At 48.6% G+C, this 17749-nt stretch overlaps 1 protein-coding gene across 13 annotated transcripts in view; it reads right to left on the reverse strand.

Annotated features, from left to right (window-relative positions):
- The window catches only part of LOC140410628 (dystrobrevin beta), a 964620-nt gene that overhangs the window by 603407 nt on the left and 343464 nt on the right, over nucleotides 1-17749 (reverse strand). For all 13 annotated transcript variants that reach the window (XM_072498957.1, XM_072498958.1, XM_072498965.1 and 10 more), the window contains one exon: nucleotides 720-800. In XM_072498957.1, the coding sequence (XP_072355058.1) occupies nucleotides 720-800 (81 nt within the window). The remainder of the gene's footprint in view (nucleotides 1-719; nucleotides 801-17749) is intronic.

The following is a 17749-nucleotide window of genomic DNA, read 5'->3' on the forward strand; positions in this document are numbered from 1 at the left end:
AACTGGGCACTGCGGGATCTGCGCATGCGCAGTGGCGCCGGCGGCAACGTGTGCATGCGCTGTGGCCTCTTTCAACGCGCAGGCACCGATGCAACATGGCGCAGGAGTACAGGGGCCGGCAGGGAAGAAAAGAGGCTGGGGGACAGAGAGGCCAACCCACCGATCGGTGGGCTCCGATCGCGGGTCAGGCCGCATCGGAGGGCCCCCCCCCCCGGGGTCGGAGCCCCCGTCCCTCCCCACAGGCCGCCACCCGACCCTTCCACGCAGAGTTCCCGCCGGCTGTGAGCAGGTTTGGAGGGCGCCAGCGGGACTCAGCGTTTTCACTACGGCGGGCCGGCACGTTGAGTGGCCCGCGACCAGCGCCGCGCCAACCACTCTGCTTCTGCAGAGAATCGCGTGCCGGCGTCGGGGGGGTGGGGGGAGCGTGGCCCAGTCGGGGGATTCTCCGGCCCGGCCCCGGGCTGAGAGAATCCCACCCCTGTTCCAAAAAACTTTGCTGGCAGCTGTCAGTAGAGTAAACAACAAGCTCATATCTTTCACCGCTGACTGCAAACTCTGGACCATTATCAGCTGCTGCATCTCTGGGCACAAGAACAGAGAAAATTAGCCCCATACACTTCCAGCCTGGCACCTTCACTTCAAAATTCCCGTATCCTTAATGACTCACCTACATCCAATTATTTTCTTTCAAAAACGATGTACTTTCTGTTAATACTTACGATTGCATCGCTTTTGCACAAATCGTAGCTTGCATGCTGTCCGATAGGTTGAAAGCCTGATTACATCATAATTCTGGGCCCCTGGAAGGAAAACAAAATAAGTCATCCTGTGTGCTGCCATAACAAGATCAAGTGCCTAAAGGCACAAATTAACGATATCTGCAACAGAATTAATGGCAGTTAAATGGAAAACACCCACTAGGAAACTCTTTTTGCCAAATATTGGAATTAGAACAGCAAATGACTAAGTATGCGTGATGCAGTGGAGTACTACATTGGCTTTTGGCTTGAACCCATCCGGCATGGACAGAAAAAAACTAAGAGTTTTCACTCGATGCAAATTTAACATGTAATAGTTAACACGCATGCACAATTTGCTTCATCAGTTGAGTGGGCCAATAATGTAATATTTTGCACAGAGGAGCATGACTTTAACTTACAATATTCAAGGTTATAAACACTATTAAAAAGCGAAGTTACATTGCAATGATATTTTTAATATATGCAATACTGCCATTGGATTTAAGGACAGTTGACGTATTTCTTTAACATGTGAATGTAAATCATTGTTTATCGAAGATATGTCATGGGATCTATAATCTGCACCCATAACAGTTTAGAATCGCTATTTCAGCAACCATTACTATTGGAGTGGTGTTGTCCTTAATATGAAAGATAATTTATACTCAAGCAGGTTAGTTGAAAAAACATGCCATTTCAGGGGTTGTGGGGTCCCCCCACCCCCCTCCCCCCCACCACGAAATTCTATTATTTCCATACAGATGATTTTGACTATTTGCCAGGATTATAAAATGCTCCACTTCGTAGAAACGCATCAGAAAATGTCAGTTTGCTCCATTTTTTTTTTTTTAAAATGGCAAAATTAATTTCTACTTATCAACAAAAAAAGGCTATTTGCTGCTTTAGCAGGAGAGCTGCTCTTTCATCTAAAATATTTCCAACATTATCCTTATCCTAGAATTCATAAGAGTTATAGCGTTTTACAACACGGGAAAAGGCCCATTGGACTATCAGGTCTGTGCCGGCCATCAAGCACCTATCTATTCTAACCCCATTTCCCCACCCTTGGCCCGTGGTTGGTTTATGGCATTTCAAGTACTCATCGAAATGCTTCTTAAATGTTGTGAATGCTCCAGCCTCTACCACCCTTTCAGAAATGAGTCAATTTAAGTGACTCCCTCGGTGCACAAGAATAGTCGAACAGGTCCCATATGACCATTTCCAGCAAGGTCATTAACACAGGAGCCTGTAGGTTGCGAAATCATCTGGCGACAACTCACACAGTAAACATGCCTAAAACATAACTAGGTCAGAACCACCATTGCCCTGAAACAATCTGCTGTGTAAAGAAGCAACAAAATAATGCAAAGAAACAGAAAATGTTGGGAAATTCAGAAGAACTGGCAGCATCTGTAGAGAGAGAGACACAGAGTTAACATTCCGAGTCCGTATGACTCCTCTTCAGAACTGAAGAAGGGCAGAAATGTGATGGATTATATAGTTGGTGAAGTAGGTGGAGCAAAATAGAAGGTATGGGGTAGGTGAGAGCTCAGGAGAGATTTACAAAGATGCCATGGACACAAGACAAAGGGTGTATTAATGGTACTGTTAAAGACTAAAGAAGGTGCTAATAATGGCATAAAGGAAAGGTAGCAAAATGTATTAAAAGCAGGACAAGGGTCAGCACTATGTAATGCAAAACAAGTTACAGATAGCCATGTGGGAAATGGGATCGGGAACAAAATATGTCAAAATAGAGGAGGAAGTTGATGTCTGAAGTTGTTGAACTCAAATGGCAAGTACAAAAGGCTGCAAAGTGCCTAACGGAAGATGAGGTGATGTTCCTCCAGTTTACATTGGGCTTCACTGGGGCATTGCAGCAGGCCAAGGACAAAGGTTGTTTAGGAAGCCAGCATTATCAGAACAGATATGACGGAGGTGGAGAAAATGAGAGAATGGCATGGAGAGTCCCAATCAAAGCGGGTGCAAGGAGCTGTAGCCAATATAACTATGGGAGTTGGTGACTTGTCACGAATATTAATAGACAGTCCATCACCAGAAATGGAGATAGAGAAGTCAAGGAAGGGAAGTGTTGGAGATGGAAGGCATGAAGGTGTGAGAGGGGTGGAAATTGGAAACAAAATCAATAATTCTTTCAGATCCAAATGAGATTATGAAGTGGCGCCAACTCAGTCATCGATGTACCAAAAAGAGTGTTGCGGACAGGGGACTGAGTAGGACTAGAACAAGGAATATTTTGCTTTTATAACTAAATAAAGTCTTGAGATAATGAAACTTTCAGGAAGCACAAATACAAAAATGATGAATTACTCTAAAATTTTAAAATGGCAATCAAAGGTTGAAGTGGCTAGCAAAGCTGAGAAAGCATAAAGAATATGCAATTCAACAGAACTACATAGGACTGTTTGCTCAGTCATATTGGGGTATCAAGGCGACGGACCAAGCATGACACTGGTATCAAGTGGAGGCTACGGTCCTACACTGAGACTGATAGAATTTAAGGAGTATACGATCAGAAATAGTGAGTAACCAAGGGTCTAAGAAGTGATGAACTTAAGAAACCTAAAGCCAGCAGATTCCGAGAACCTGATGGCCTACATCCTACGGTTCTAAAAGAGATAACCGCAAAGTAAATGAATGCACTGGCATGATTTTCCAAAATTTCCGAGATTCCAGAATGATCCCAGCAGATTAAAAGCTTGCAAACCATCTCTCCTGTAAAAGAGAAACGGAGAGAGAGAAAACAGAACGATGGGGTAGTTAGCCTGCCATCAGTCATGAGGAGTTTATTATTATTATGTAAGTTACAGCAACGGACTTAAAAAATCACAGTGTGATCTGACAAAGAAATGTGGTTTGACAAAAGGAATGTTTTGTTTGACAAATTTATTTGGGATGCAACCAGTGAGTAGATAAAGGAAAGCGGATGGATGTAGGAAATAAAAGTTTGTGGAAATGGGGGCAATATATTTGCATGCCTGGAGGATTTGTTAACTGATTGTAAGCACAGTTAGTAGTGATAAACATGGCATTTTTATGCTGGCAAGCTACAGATAGGGAAGTGCCTCAAGGATTAACAACCATCTATACTCATATAAATGTAAAATTTTTAAAGAGAGCAATTCTATTAGGCTGAAAACGCTATTGGGTTGACTTTTACAAGGTGGTATTATTGAGGGATAGGCATGCATGTTTGGCTTAGACTCAAATAAGACTGTTGCAATGGAATTTTTAAAAAATCACACCAGAAGGTATTAATTCTCTAGCATTTATTTATTTTATAGCATTACAAAGTATTTTCTTCCAACACAATTTAAATATACATCATAACAAATTAACTATAGCATTTCACAGGGAAGGAGGCCAGAATTGGAAAGGTGTTACTACGGAGTGCAGGCAGGGGGTTTGGGTTTTCCGAACTTGGTGTATTATTACTGGGCGGCGAATGTGGAGAAGGTATGGAGGTGGGTCAGAGGGGTTGACACCCAGTGGGCCAGAATGGAGGAGAGTTTGTGTAGGGGCTCGGGATTAAAGGCGCTAGCAACAGCGCTGCTCCCAATGGCCTCGGGGAAATACTCAGCGAGTCCGTTAGTAATAGCCTCGTTGAGAATTTGGAGCCAGCACTTCGGGTTGGGGGCAGGGTCAACGGAAATGCAAATTCGGGGGTGACCACAGATTTGAGCCAGGGAAGTGGGATGGAAATTTTTGGAGATGGTAGGAGAAAGGAATTAGGACACTAAAAGATTTGTTTCTTTGGGGTCGGTTTGCAGGATTGAAGGAGCTGGGAGCGAAATATGGGCTGGAACAGGGGGAAATATTTAGACACATGCAGTTTCGAGACTTTGCCAGAAAGGAGATACAGAGCTTCCCGGTAGAGCCGGCTTCCACATTGCTCGAGGAGGTGCTGACGACGGGGACTGGAGAAGGGGGTAGTGTCGGCGGTTTACGGGGCTATTTTGGAAGAGGAGAAGGCCTGCTAGATGGGATCAAGGCGAGTTGGGAGAGGGTATGGAGGAAGGGTTCTGGTGTGAGGTGCTCCGGAGGGTGAAAGCCACCACCTCGTGTGCGAGGTTGGGGCTGATACAGCTTAAGGTGGTACATAGAGCAGGCATTGTCAAAGTCGGGGGCGCGACCTGCGGGTGTGTCGCGGGCGGGTTTCGGGAGGGTCGCAGAGCCATCCGTCGCGCCGCACGCGATCGTGCAAATCCGAGCGCAACAGCTGCAGTAGCCAGCTTTTAACAATACCGGCTGCAAGCGGCCTTCAAAATGGCCAAGAACATATTAAAAAAATGCGGCCGCACTGCACATGCGTGTCCGCTCATCAGTGCGCATGCGCAAAGTTTTGCACATGCGCACCGGTGAATGGGCACGCATGCGCATTTTAAAAAATCTGGTCGCAGCATTTTGAAGGCCATTCGCAGCCGGCATTGTAAAAATCCGGCTGCAAAACGTTCAGGGAGAATGATGTGATTGGGTGCTTTCTGAGCTTTGAAGTGGAAGCTTTGATGAAGTGGAAGTCTCTTACTCCAAGAATGGTGAGTGATCCAACGATGGTTTCACCGCAGCTGTAACTTCAATCAAGACATGTCAACTTTTTTTAATCTTGATTTTTAAACATTCCCAAAACAAAGTGCCTGCAGGTCGTATTTGGAAGTTTTATCTATTAATTGATTTTTAATTATCTTTTAATTTTTTATATTTTTAATTGTAATGTTAGGTGAAATGTGGTGAACCTCCAATTTCTACAGGATGAAAACATTTTCAGTTTCTGCATTTTCTTCCTGTTAAACTTTACCAAATAACGCCCCCCCCCCCCCAACAACGAACTTGTCAAAAAAAAAAGCCGGCTGTTGCCCACGAATTTGCGCAAATGGAGACGCAGAAGATGTTTTTAAAAATTCTATGTAATCCTCCTGCCTGAAGGGAGGCAGAGAGCAGGTGACATTGACATCACGCGCTTTGGGCGCGATGGCGATTCCTCCATCTTGTCAGCAGCAAACAAGGTAAGAGAAAATGGTGGGTTGCGAATGTCAGCCGGCGTGGATCGCTAAAGTCGACCGGCGAGTGCCGCGAAGGTCAGCTGGCATGGGTCGCAACGGTCGGGTGCCATGGGTCGCGAAGCTGGGCCAGGCGGGTCACGAAGGTCGGGCGGCGTGGGTCACGAAGATCAGCCAGGTTGAGTCCCAAAGGTTGGTCGGTTGGGAAAAATGGGTCACCGGAAAATAAGTTTGATAAACACTGATATAGAGCACACCTTAGAAGGGTGAGAATGAGCCAGCTCTTTGAGGGGGTAGAAGATGTGTGTGAACGTTGCTGGGCGGCTCCGCAAACCACGTTCATATGTGTTGGTCCTGTCCAAAACTGGCGGATTACTGGAAGGAGGTTTTTAGGTTAATCTCTAAAGTGGTGCACGTGAAACTGGACCCGGGCCCTCAGAAGGCCATATTCGGGTTGTCCGACCCGCCGGGTTTGGAAACAGGTGCGGAGGCAGATGTTGTAGCCTTTGCCTTGTTGATAGCCTGAAGGCAGATCCTGTTGGGGTGGAGATCAACCTCTCCACCCTGTGCCCTGGTATGGTGGGAGGACCTGCTGGAATTCTTGACTCTTGAGAAGGTCAAATTTGAACTGAGGGGAAGGATGGAGGGGTTCTACAATTCATGGGTGTTATTCATTATGCACTTTCGAGAATTGGATTACATCGAACATTGGGCGGGGGGAGGGGGTTTGGTGGAGGGGGATTGTATGTGTTAATGTTGACTGTAGGTGATTCCTGATTCCTTTTCGTCATTTGTTCATGTTAACATGCGGGCTAATGTTTGGGGGTTTGGTGGGAGGGTGGGATTGTTGTTATTGATATGGGGATTGACATTGCATTAGTTACTGATTATTGTTTATTGTTGCGTGTAAATTTGGGAGAAAATGTGAAAAGGAGAATAAAAATATTTTTAAAAATACTATAGCATTTCAGAGGGCAATACTTCGAAATCACCCTGATCAATCTCTCAATCACTGAGCAATCTGTCCCAATAGCCTGGATATATTTCATCAAGTAGATCACCCACATCTTCAAAAGCTTCATAATCATTGGTATTACCAGTAACGTTGCATCTCCATTCCACAAGTAACCACTGCCTTAGTAGCAGTGGGCACATTCAATATTCCACATGTCGCATATGGGGCGAGATTCTCCGACCCCCGCTGGGTCCCTCTCAAGGGACACAGGAAGTTAGCATTTAGGTATAGCAAGCAGTTAGGAAGATAAATGGCATGCTGGCTTTTATTCCAAGGCGATTGGAGTACAAAAATAAAGAAGTCTTGCTGCAATGGTACAGGATTTTGGTGAGACCGCACCTAGAGTACTGTGTGGGCTTTTGGTCTCTATCCAAGGAAGAATTTACTTTCCAGAGAGGTGGTGAAGTGAAGGTCTGCTGGATTGATTCCGAGGATGAAAGGGTCGTGCTATGATGAAAGGCTGAGAATCTCTCGGGTACAAAATAATGAGGTGATCTCATGAAACATACAAGATTCTGAAGGAGCTCAACAGGGTGGACACAGGTGTTATTTCCCAACTTGGAAATCTAGAGTACAGGACACAGCTTCAGTATAAAGGGTTGATCATTTAGGACTGAGGTGAAGAGAAATGTCTTCATTCAAGGGGTTGTGAATCTTTGGAATTCTCTCCTACAAAGGGTTGCGGATGCTCCCTCATTGAATATATTCAAAGTTGAGATAGATAGGTTTTGATTTCTCAAGGAATCAAGAGGTAGAGGGGAGAAGGCAGGAAATTGGACTTGAGGCAGAAGACCAGCTATATGATTGTGCTGAATGACAGAGCAGGGTCAAGGGGCCATAAGGTTTACTCCTGCTCCTATTATGTTCTTATTAAACCTGGATAGTCCCTGGAACTTCTTGTCAGCCAGAATCAGACGTCAAATGCACAAAATGAATATAAATTTTGAAAATGTTATCCAACAAGTTCATACTCAGTATACTGTGGAATTAAAATTTTAATTGTTCATTGTTTATCAAAGAGCAACATATGTTAAAATACATTTCTGCACGATCATAAGATATTGGCATATTGTAGTATGTACAAAGGAAACACCGATAATGCACCTCAATTGTTCCTCTAGAACCGCATATTGGTCATTCACAGGGCATCCTGGAAAACAGGCACTTCTTTATTTTATCACTCAGAACATACTCAGTTCAATGCAGAGTGGAGAAAACAATACTCAGAAATGAGGGGCACAAAATAGAAATGCCTTTGGGAATTTTTCTTCTCCAACTCATTGTTTCCAGAACATGAACATTTTGAGAAATCTTTTCCTCCTTAATGTTACCGTCTCCCGAAATACAAAACAGGCTTTTAACACCTACCTTTTGACTTAATGTTTTCGAATATGCCATATTTGCTTTGTACTTTTGCAAACTTATTGCTGTCCTGCCTTTGGGCCTTGGCTCTTCATTCTAACACAATTATTTATTTTTGGTGTACGTAAGTATTCGGGCAACACAATGAATAAAAACATTCCTTCCCAATGAAGAACAAATAAAATAATTATATTATATCTTTCTTTATATTTCCAATATCATTTCAATAAAATGTTGAATGTTTTAATATGATCTTTGGACATGTAAAAATATGTTTATTATTATAATTAATTACCCATGGACTTCTGGTGGCGGCCATGTAGTAAATGGCCGTGTATTTGGTGGCTCTCACGCGGGGAAACATTTACTTAACCATCAAGCCCGATCGGACTTGCATGCGATCCCAAGGTCCTGATTCATGCTAGCGAAGGTGGTGGATAAACTTTAAGCATGCCCAAATGCATCCGACAAAGAGCAACAGGGACTTTTTAAAAAGCAGCTGCAGGCAGACTGCGAGGCACTGGAGGGCGCCGTTGAAGTTACAATGGCGGCGGGCCCAGAGTCGCCACTTCCGGCCCAACAGTCTGCTCAGTTCATAGACTTTTTAAACTGCTCAGTTCCAAAAGCAGAAGTTGGAACCCTCTGAAGATCTTGTAAGGGCCATTGACCCGATTAAGGCGGCAGCGAAGAGGCTTGAGCAGCATCTAGAGACTCAGGATCTTGGGTTTCCTGGAAAGGTTGGAAGGCTCGCAACCTTCGGTGTATGTGGCACAGATGCTGCAGTAGGCAAGAAGGTTTTTAGGCACACACCTCCCGCCCCCAAAGATCACAATCATACAATTCCCACGGTAGCTGAAGACTCTGGTTTGGTTAAAATTTGAACTATACTGATGGGATGAAAGACAAAGTAACAGAAAATACACACATCAGCCAGCAGCTGAAATGGAAAAGACAAATCTGAATGTTTGGGGTGGCTTCCCCTGGTCAGTAACGGAAGCTGCAAAAAGTGTACAGAAAATCAGGACTAACAGTGAAACCTAAAACATCATTGCCATCTTTTCCCTTTACAGTTACTCATGGGTTTTCTATATACTTCCAACATACCAGGTTTTTATTTCAGGTTTCCAGATGATGTGGCTTTACTTTTTGGTTTTAGCATGAGATTGTCAATTCCTCTTAAAGAGGCTATAATGAAATTGAAAATGTCAGTTAGACAACTGTACAGGTTAGGGAATGTAGTGGGGAAAGTAGCATTATCTTTACAATGCACGTGGGCACATTGTACCCAACAGGATTGCTCAATGGTAAAAATGGATGCTAAAGTTGGAAAAATAACAGATTTGACATTTAGAATCACACAATCGTTACAAGCTGCAGAAGGAGGTCATTCCATTCAAGTCTGTGCCAAGTCTTTGAGAGTGCAACTCAGATAGACACCCCCACCCCTCCCCCCCGCCACTTCTGCCTAGCCTCTCTCCAGGTGATTACCCAATTAAATCCACAACCGAATCCATTTCCACCACCCTCTCAGGTAATGCATTCTGGACACTAAATATACTCGTGCATGTTTTTACTCATATCACCTTTGGCTCAATAGGCAATGACTTTAAATGACTGTGCAGAATCTGCACGTTCTCCCAGTGTCTGCGTGGGTTTCCTCCAGGGTGCTCCGTTTCCTCCCACATCCCGAAAGATGTGCTTGTTAGGTAATTTGGACATCCTGAATTCTCCCTCTGTGACCCGAACAGATGCCGGAATGTGGCGACTAGGGGTTTTTCACAGTAACTTCATTGCAGTGTTAATGTAAGCCTACTTGTGACAATAATAAAGATTATTTCTATTATTATCTGTGCCCTGTGGTTCTTTTCCCATCCACCAAAAGGAACCGATTCTACCTATTTGGTCTGTCTAGATCCCTCGTGGGTTGAAACAATATTAGGAAAAGAGCTGAAACAGTAATGGCCAACATCTACAAGTAGCCACCTCCTGTTTTAGGTCAAGTTGTTGAGCACCTCAGATTTGACAGGTCTAACTTGTTATAAGTTCCCAGCTCGCCGAGGTCCCAGGTTCGATTCCGGCTCTGGGTCACTGTCCGAGTGGAGTTTGCACATTCACCACTTGTTTGCGTGGGTTTCGTCCCCACAAGCCAAAGTTGTGCAGGCCAGGTGGATTGGCCACGCTAAATTGCCCCTTAATTGGAAAAAATGAATTGGGTACTCAAAATTTATTAATAAAACATTTTTTTTAAATTTCTAAACTTAAAAAGATCCCAGCTGATGTTACCACTGGACAATAAGGTCTCAGAATAGAACTCTGGCTCAATAAACTCTAACTTTTATTTTGTTTGTTTAGAAAAGTGGATGAATAGTCACAGGACTGCCAATTAACTTTAGAAAAAACATTTATTTAACATGACAAGATTGTTTAGAATACAATACTCCTTCACACCTCACCTAGACTTTCACAGGTATACAGCAGGGTAGCACAGTGATTAGCACAGCTGCTTCACAGCTCCAAGGTCCCTGGTTTGATTCCCGGCCTGGGTCACTGTCTGTGCGGTGTCTGCACGTTCTCCCGTGTCTGCAGGGGTTTCCTCCGGGTGCTCCGGTTTTCTCCCACAGTCCAAAGCTGAGCAGGTTAGGTGGATTGGCCATGATAAGTTGTCCTTAGTGTCCAAAAAAGGTTAGGTGGGGCATCTGGGTTACGGGGATGGGATAGGCTTAAGTGGGGTGCTCTTTCCAAGGGCCGGTGCAGACTCGATGGGCCAAAGGGCCTCCTTCTGCACTGTCAATTTCTATGATTCTATGACACACAGATTTTAAAGGATAACACAAGTTACAAAATATATCTTACACTATAACATTTCATGTAAACCAATAGGCTGTGATCAGAGGCACCACACTCTGCAAAAAAATTGGCAAAAGTCACTCAATAGAATTTCTTATCAAATCCCCCCCCCCCCCCCCCCCCCCCGAGATGCCTTTTTTCTTAAATTTTTTTAAGAGTACCCAATTCATTTTTTTCCCCATTAAGGGGCAATTTAGCATGGCCAATCCATCTAGCTTGCACATTTTTGGGTTGTGGGGCGAAACCCACGGAAACACAGGGAGAATGTGCAAACTCCACATGGACAGTGACCCAGAGCCGGGATCGAACCTGGGACCTCGGCGCCGTGAGGCCGCAGTGCGAACCCACTGCGCCACCGTGCTGCCCTCCCCCGAGATGCCTGTCAGACTGTAAGCCAACTGGTCTCAGTGGAACTCTGATTTGTACATGAGTGTTTTCAAATCCACTCTTGAAAAATCTTATCCTAAACAATGCATTCTCTCAGGTGCCCTCACACACCAAGGATCAACTTCCAGGATTTCAATTAGTCCGATTTGTATTCCTCTGCCTCAAATTTCCACATTCATTCAAGCTTCTACACAATCTTGCAGGTACCCAGCCATGCAAACCAGTGTTTCACAAGATGTCACCAAACTTTTGATTTACCTGATGTCTGGTTTCCCACTTTAAACCTGGTTACTGCAGCTGTCACTTCAACTCCGAACACCTCTGTCTTTTACTTGAATTCACCTGAACAGGATCTTGTTCAACTTCTTGTTCTTTGTTCCTTTAAACTTTTTGGGAAGTCTGCATTTTGACATCTCCCTGGTCCTTATCAGCTGCCTCTGGGTCCAGCATAAAGCTAAATTCAAAAGCTTTTTCCAACCTAAGGTGGCCCCTGGCTGCAACGCAACAGCTTAGTCTTTCTTTAACATTGTTTACTTTCACATTGTAAATTCCTTAATTGCACTGCAGGCACGGTTTGAAATGAAATCAGAACCCACTGACATGCAAGCACCTTTGCGTCACAGAATCACAGAAAAATACACTGCAGGAAAAGTCCTTTGGCCAATCGGGTCTGCACCGCCGCATGAAAGGCACCTGATATTCCAATCCTAATCCAATTTGGCAGCACTTGGCCCATAGCCTCGAATGTCAAGACATGCCAAGTGCTCATCCAGGTATTTTTTTTAAAAGGTTGTGAGGCAACCAAACTCTACCACCTTCCCAGGCAGTGCAATCCAGACCATCACTTCTCTCTGGGTAAATCCTCAAATCCCCCCTGAACCTCCCTCCCCTCACCTTGAACTTGTGTCCCCTCGTAACTGACCTTTCAACGAAGGGGAACAGCTGCTCCCTATCCACCCTGTCCATGCCCCTCATAATCTTGTGCACTCGATCAGATCGCCCCTCCGTCGTCTCTGCTCCAGCATAAACAACCCAAGCCTATCCAACCTCTTCGTACCTTAAAATTTACCATCCCAGGCAACATCCTGGTGAATCACCTCTGCACCCCCTCCAGTGCAATCACATCCTTCCTATAATGTGGCATTCAGAACGGCACACAGTACTCCAGCTGTGGTCTCACCAAAGTTCTATAATACTGCCCCCCCCCCCCCCCGGGGGCGCAGGGGGGGCAGTTTTATAGAACTTTGGTGAGACCACAGCTGGAGTACTGTGTGCCGTTCTGAATGCCACATTATAGGCAGGATGTGATTGCACTGGAGGGGGTGCAGAGGTGATTCACCAGGATGTTGCCTGGGATGGTAAATTGCAATTACTGACAGCTGCATTGCAACTACTGACAGCTGCAGTAACCAGGTCCAAGATCAAATGACCCCAGATGCTGACCCCATTCAGAGGATGGCTGTCAGCAGAAAGACAGGAGTCAGTCTTTGTCATAACCCGAGAAGCACCACAGCTAACCAAACAGCGAGTGATCATCACTCAACTGCCTTTTGAACTGTGCCTCTGAAAGTGCCGACACAGGCCCATCAACCTGGGGTCATGTTACACAGACCCTGGGAGGGTGGAACAGGGTAGGCAGCGGAGGGAGGGGGGAGGAAGAATGGGAATGGGGTGAGCTGATGGGCAAAGCCTCATCCCTCTAAGCATGCCAGACCCTTACCGCCACCTGTCCTCCACCCTCCAGCTCCTCCCTGGGATCATCTGCCATCCCCTTATGGTCCACCTCCTCCTCCTCAGACGAGGCCGCATTGCCTCCACCTCCTCCTCCAGCATGTCCCCCTGATGCTGTGCAAGGCTGTGGGGGGCACAACAGACCGGGAGACCATCTGGGGGGGTGCACTGCGGTGTACCACCAGATCGGTACCGCATCGGAATCGCAATTTGAGCAGTCCAATCCACACACTCATCCTTTGGTCGCGAGAATATCCCCAGTGCTGAAGCCCAGCTCTTGCGTGTTTGATTGATGGCTGCTGCCTCTACGGTTCTGACCCTTCTAAAGGTTGGGTAAACTGTTCAGGCTTCAAAGTTTGAATGAAATGCGAAGTAATAATCATCGTCTGAGTCAAACCACATGTGCCCACGGGAATCCACTTGAGAATATTTTGTTTATTAAATGATCAACAGCAGCAAAGATTTGAAAATCAACTTCGTAACATTCCACATATCACACTAACCATGGGTGGGATTCTCCAGGAATCGACGGGGCGGGCAGAAACGGCGCTGTGGAGGGTGGGAACCACACCGGCGTTGGGCCGCCCTTCGCACCTTCAGGGGCTAGGCCGGCGCCGGAGTGGTTTGCGCCCGCCGGCCAGCTTGGAAGGCCTTTGGCGCCGCGCAAGCCGGGGCCGAAGGGACTCCGCCGGCCGGCGCGGGTCCACGCATGCGCGGGAGCGTCAGCGGCTGATGTCACCCCGCGTATGCGCAGGGGGGGTTCACCTTCGTGCCGGCCATTGCGGAGGCAGACACGGCCGGCGCGTAGGAATAGAGTGCCCCCCACGGCACAGGCCCGCCCACGTATCAGTGGGCCCCGGCCGCAGGCCAGGCCACCAGGGCCAAATCGCCCCCCCGCCCCCCCCCCGCCCCGAGGGCCCCGGAGGCCGGCCACGGAGCTGGGTCCCGCTGGTAGGGACCTACCTTGATTTATGCTGGCAGGACCTGGCAAAGAATGGCGGGAACTCGGCCCATCGCGGGCCAGAGAATTAGGGCGGCCCCGAGTCGCGCCGGTCCACGCCATTCTCCGAGGCGGACGGCGCGATTCACGCCTCGGCGACCTTTGGGGGGTGGAAGAATTCGCAGACCGGCTGGGGCGGGATTCCCGCCGACCCCCGGCAATTCTCCGATCCGGCTGGGGGGGTCGGAGAATCCCGCCACATTAAACAAAAAGCAAACATCATCATTTCATATTGGCACCAATGCAAGGCTACATCAGCTCATTTTCACAAAAAAACCAAACACATGCAGCAGGATTCTCCAACCCCCCGCCGGGTCGGAGAATCCCCGGGGGGCGGAGCGAATCCTGCCCCGCCGCCACGATGCCGGCTGCCATATTCTCCGGCGCCGGTTTTCGGGCAGGGTTAACGCAATGCCGGTTGGGGGCCCTTGGCAGCGGCCCCCCCCTGCAATTCTCCGAGCTCCGGTGGGCCTAGCGGCTGTCCGTTTTTGGCCAGTCACGCCAGCGAGGGTTACGCATGGTCCCACACAGCGGGACCTAGCAGGTTAGTCGGCTAGTGCGGTCCTCGGGGGGGCTCGACCCCGGGGTTGGGGCCACGGTGGCCTGGCTCGCGATCGGGGCCCTTCGATCTGCGGGCGTGCCTGTGCCATGGGGGCACTCATTCCTTCCGCGCCAGCCCCTGTAGGGCTCCGCTATGGTCGGCGCGGAGGGGACAACCCCCTGCGCATGTGCGGAACCACGCCAGCCGTTCGGCGCATGCGCGAACTCGCGTAGTCCCTTCGGCGCCGGTTGGAGCTGTGCTAACCCCTCTGGCATCCACCTAGCCGCTGGAAGTGCAGAGAATTCTGCACTTTCGGGGGATGTTGACGCCGGAGTGGTTGGCGCCGGTTCTCCCACCGGCGTGGGGACTTAGTCCCCGGAAAGGAGAACCCCACTCATGGTCTCACCCTTCACTGGTTCCTCAACAGAAACAGAGCATAAGCGTGAGAATGTGTTATCATGTCCAGAACCTTGTAGTAGAAATGATCTGACAATCAATTCGTTACTTGCTCCACCTATCAGTGCCATGTCCGTCTAGGAGCTGCAGCTGTCCCTCTGACACGGCCCAAACTTACCGGAAACAAATCTTGGCATCCACATATTCCACTGGCACTCAAGGTGCAGCTGAACATCCTTGATTTCCAGTATGTTTTTTAAAAAATAATTTTTATTAAAGTTTTCACAAAATATCAACAACAAAATGTAAAAGGAACCCAATAGAATTAAATACAAAACAAAACAAAACAACCATGTGCCCCCCTCCCCCCCTATACATAAATAATAAATTAACACCCCAAATTAACACATAGCAAATATATACACCCCCTCAGATCCCCCAGTATAGACAAACAAAATAAAATAGAACTCCCCCCCGGGTTGCTGCTGCTGACCATTGTCTACCGTTCTGCCAGGAAGTCCAAGAACGGTTGCCACCGCCTGAAAAACCCTTGCACCGATCCCCTTAAGGCAAATTTCACCCTCTCCAATTTAATAAACCCCGCCATATCGTTGATCCAGGGTTACACACTTGGGGGCCTCGCATCCTTCCACTGAAGAAGAATCATTCACTGGGCTATCTGGGACGCAAAGGCCAGAATACCAGCCTCTTTCGCCTCCTGCACTCCCAGCTCCCCTGCAACCACAAATATTGCGAGCCCCCAGCCCGGTTTAACCCTGGATCCTACCACCCTCGACACCGTCCTCGCTACGCCCTTCCAAAATTCCTCCAGCGCTGGGCATACCCAGAACATATGGGTGTGGTTTGCTGGGCTCCCTGAGCACCTAACACACCTGTCCTCGCCCCCCCAAAACCCGGCTCATCCTTGTCCCAGTCATGTGTGCCTTGTGCAGCACCTTAAACTGTATGAGGCTGAGCCTCGCGCACGAAGAGGAAGAGTTCACCCTCCCCAGGGCATCTGCCCACGTCCCTTCCTCGATCTCCTCCCCCAACTCCTCCTCCCACTTACCTTTCAACTCCACCACCAAGGCCTCCTCCTCCTGCATCACCTGGTACGTTGCCGAGATCTTCCCCTCTCCAACCCACACCCCCGAGAGCACCCTGTCCTGTACCGTGCGTGGCGGCAGCAGCGGGAATTCCACCACTTGCCGCCTGGCAAACGCCCTTACCTGTAGATACTTAAAGGTGTTTCCCGGGGGGATCCCGTACTTCTCCTCCAGCTCACCCAGGCACGCGAACTTCCGATCCACAAACAGGTCCCCCAACCTTCTTATCCCTGCCCTGTGCCACCCCGAAAACCCTCCATCTATTCTCCCTGGGACAAACCAGTGGTTCCCCCAGATCGGGGTCCACACCGAGGCCCCCCCACTTCCCCCCCTGTGCCACCTCCATTGCCCCCAAATTTTGAGAGCAGCCGCCACCACCGGGCTCGTGGTATACCTCATTGGAGGGAACGGCAGGGGAGCCGTTGCCAGCGCCTCCAGACTCGTACCCTCACAAGACGCCGTCTCCAGCCTCTTCCATAACGCCCCCTCCCCCTCCATCACCCACTTGCGCACCATCGCCACATTGGCGGCCCAGTAGTACCCACAGAGGTTGGGCAGCCCCAGCACCCCCTCCCCCACCCCCCATCCCTACTCCGCTCCAGGAACACCCTTCTCACCCTCGGAGTCCCTCGCGCCTACACAAACCCCGTTATGCTCCTGTTGACCCGCCTAAAGAAGGCCTTCGGGATAAGAATGGGAAGGCACTGGAACAGGAACAAAAACCTTGGGAGCACCGTCATCTTGACTGACTGCACCCTACCCACCAGGGACAGCGGCAACGCATCCCACCTCTTAAACGCCTCCTCCATTTGCTCCATCAGCCTCGTGAAATTAAGTCTATGCAGGGCCCCCCAGCTCCTGGCCACCTAGACCCCCAAATACCTGAAGCTCCTCTCCGCCCTTTTTAGTGGGAGCTCGCCAATCCCCCTCTCCTGGTCCCCTGGGTGAACCACGAACAACTCGCTCTTCCCCATGTTGAGCTTGTACCCTGAGAAATCCCCGAACTCCCTGTGGATCCTCATTACCTCCGGCATTCCCCCCACCGGGTCCGCCACACATAGCAGCAAGTCGTCCGCATAGAGCGACACCCGAAGCTCCTCCCCACCCCGCACTAGCCCCCTCCAGTTCCTCAACTCCCTCAGTGCCATAGCCAGGGGTTCGATCACCAGTGCGAAGAGCAGGGGGGACAGGGAACACCCCTGCCTCGTCCCTTGATGCAACCGAAAGTACTCAGACCTCCTCTTGTTCGTGGCCACACTCGCCATCGGGACCTCGTACAACAGCCTAACCCACCTGACGAACCCCTCCCCAAAACCGAACCTCTTCAGCACCTCCCACAAGTACCCCCACTCTACCCTATCGAAGGCCTTCTCAGTGTCCATCGCCGCCACTATCTCCGCCACTCCCTCCCTCGCCGGCATCATAATAATGTTCAGGAGCTCCGCACATTTGCATTCAACTGCCTCGCCTTCACGAACCCCGTCTAGTCTTCGTGGATGACCTGCGGCACACAATCCTCAATTCTCGTGGCTAAGACCTTCACCAGCACCTTGGCATCTACATTTAACAATGAAATCGGTCTGTAAGACCCACACTGCAGGGGATC

The sequence above is a fragment of the Scyliorhinus torazame genome, chromosome 4 (assembly GCF_047496885.1).
Source record: "Scyliorhinus torazame isolate Kashiwa2021f chromosome 4, sScyTor2.1, whole genome shotgun sequence".
Taxonomy (NCBI): domain Eukaryota; kingdom Metazoa; phylum Chordata; class Chondrichthyes; order Carcharhiniformes; family Scyliorhinidae; genus Scyliorhinus; species Scyliorhinus torazame.